Consider the following 2,371-nt stretch of genomic DNA (forward strand, 5'->3'; position numbering starts at 1 on the left):
GGGTCAGCGACTGCACTAGACGGATCGTATAAGTAGAGATGAAACATGTTGATTGAATCATCGCTTATTGTATATAATATGAGACGACCATGGCAAACAAATCTTTTGCAAGAGAATCGATTAAAATAATATTGGCATGTCGTTGCCACCACAAACCCAACTGGGTTATTATTTCACTTTTTTTTTGGTGAATTTTTCAAAGTCCCAAGATGAGAAGAAGGCTGAACCATGCATGTTGGTTAAAGAGCCTCTGAAGAAAAAGTGAAATGGACGAGAGCAGAGGAGAAAGAGTAGCTTACGTCGTGTTTTTTCTGAGGGTAGCTCGTAAACTTTTAAAATATTTTTTAATTGATCAAATCAAATCTTAAAATATCTTAAACTTAACTAAAATCTTTAATTTTGTAACAGATAGTTGAAAAATATTATATATGTATTTATATTATTTTAGATTTTCTGTTTTGATTACACGTGATTGACCACTCTCCCTCATTCAAGTCTTTGAAAACTTGGTGCCACTAATATAGCAAACTTCATTCCACTTGCTCAACTCTCTTCACTTTTTAGTGCCACTAAATTAGGTAACTTGTTTAAACATCATCTTTATATAACGTCAAATGAGAGTAGAACAGAAAATAACAGGTGCACACCACTACAATCTTAAGTAATTGTTCTCCTATATTTTTCTTAAGTTCTTTTTCTATGGCAATTTTCTATCTTACTTTAATACAATTGTAGGTTATATAGTACTATCTTGTTCAGTCTCATTGGTCATTGGACGTGTAAGTTCATCTTTTGCTTTCTTAAATTATTTAGTTATCATTTATTATCAGTGACTAAATTATATTATTCGTTTTATACATAATCTATATGTATTCTTATACGATGATCTATACGTGGGTAAATGAGATATTTGTTTGATAAAGTAGCAAAATACATGATGACAAAAAAGTATGGTGTTTGTTTTTAGGTGCTAAAGAAGATTTTAGAGATTGTTATTAAAAAACTAGGGAAGGATACGTAAAAACTGATGTCATTTGTGTCTCTCAACTCTCGTTGCCGCATGACTAAATTATATTATTTGTTTTATCCATAATCTATATGTATTCTTAAATGATACTTGATATTAATATTTATAGGTTTTATTTTATAAGTTTATGTTATATGTTTATATTTGATAAATATGTCATTTTACTAGATGTATAATGGGATGTCATTTTACTAGAAGCATAATGGGAGATTCACAACCACAAGGAAAGAAAAAAGGATCATATGAAACGTGGAATGCACGAGAAACAAAAATGTTGATAAAACTCCTCACGGAGGGTATCAAACAAGGTTGGCGTGATGCAAGTGGTTGTATTAGCAAGCTGACAGTCGAGAAAAAGATTCTGCCTGTTTTGAATTCTGCACTTCACTGTGATAAATCTTATAATAACTATCAAAGTAAGTGTAGGAATTTGAGAAATCGTTATAATTGCATGCAAGACCTGGTTAAGTTTAGTTCTGGATTTGGGTGGGATCCCATAACTAAAAAGTTTACAGCTCCGGAACATGTGTGGGAAGATTACGAGAAGGTAACTCAAATTTTTTTTTTTTAGTTTTAGTTTTTTTTTTTTTTTAACAATTAATATACCATATATTTTTTATATAGGCACATCAAGGTAAAAAAAGCATGCGTGATGAAACATTCGAAGACTATGAAGATTTACAACTGATATTTGACGTTGGATTAGCGACGGGAAGAAATGCTGTTGGCTTAGGTGATGATACTGATGCACCAACTTTTGGAGTTGAAGATAATGCAGCACCATGCGAATTATATACAAGTCTCTTTGAAAATATGGGAAATTTAGATGGATCTCAAGCATCAGGGTCGGGAGATTCTAGTATGTCACAAGGCAAAGGGGGCCAGAGAGAAAAGCTACTTCCAAAAAAAAGAGCTAAAGGTGGAGATTGTGGGGACTCTAGTAATTCAAACATGGATAGTAGCCTAATGGAAAAGACATTCACTGAAATGATTGAAGTGAGCAATCATGTTGTTAGCTTGATACAACAAAGAGAGGAAAGACAACAAAGAGAAGCCAACTCCAGAGAAGCTGAAAAGAAAAGGAACAATTTATGGGAAGCTATTAAAGAAGTTTCTGGTTTGGAGGAAAATGTTCGTTATGATACATTGAATGAAATTCTAAAGTTGGGGATGAAAGAAGTGTTCATCAGCATGTCTCTCGAAGAACGACTGGGTTGGATACGACGCAACGTGAATTGAAGTCTTTTTTTTTATGAAAATAAAGTTTTATTTTGTCATATTTCTTATTTTCTAAAATTTGTTTCCTTGTTTAAAAATCAACATTTTATTTCTTTTATTTATGTG

The 2,371-nt window shown here is 32.2% G+C and overlaps 1 protein-coding gene across 1 annotated transcript; it reads left to right on the forward strand.

Annotated features, from left to right (window-relative positions):
* The first annotated feature begins 745 nt into the window (after positions 1-745).
* LOC17875456 (uncharacterized protein At2g29880) lies at positions 746-2,311 on the forward strand. The gene is made up of 3 exons (XM_006281665.2): positions 746-779; positions 1,223-1,574; positions 1,652-2,311. The coding sequence occupies exons 2-3, from the start codon at positions 1,230-1,232 to the stop codon at positions 2,264-2,266; spliced, it is 960 nt and encodes a 319-aa protein (XP_006281727.1). The 5' UTR covers positions 746-779; positions 1,223-1,229; the 3' UTR covers positions 2,267-2,311.
* Positions 2,312-2,371: the final 60 nt, after the last annotated feature.

This window comes from Capsella rubella, unplaced genomic scaffold, assembly GCF_000375325.1.
Source record: "Capsella rubella cultivar Monte Gargano unplaced genomic scaffold, Caprub1_0 scaffold_8, whole genome shotgun sequence".
Classification (NCBI taxonomy): Eukaryota; Viridiplantae; Streptophyta; class Magnoliopsida; order Brassicales; family Brassicaceae; genus Capsella; species Capsella rubella.

Coding starts and splice junctions, on each gene's coding strand:
- LOC17875456 (XM_006281665.2), top strand. CDS start 1,230: ATGGGAGATTCACAACCACAAGGAAAGAAAAAAGGATCATATGAAACG. Junction 1,575..1,651: donor TGTGGGAAGATTACGAGAAG/GTAACTCAAATT, acceptor TTTTTTATATAG/GCACATCAAGGTAAAAAAAG.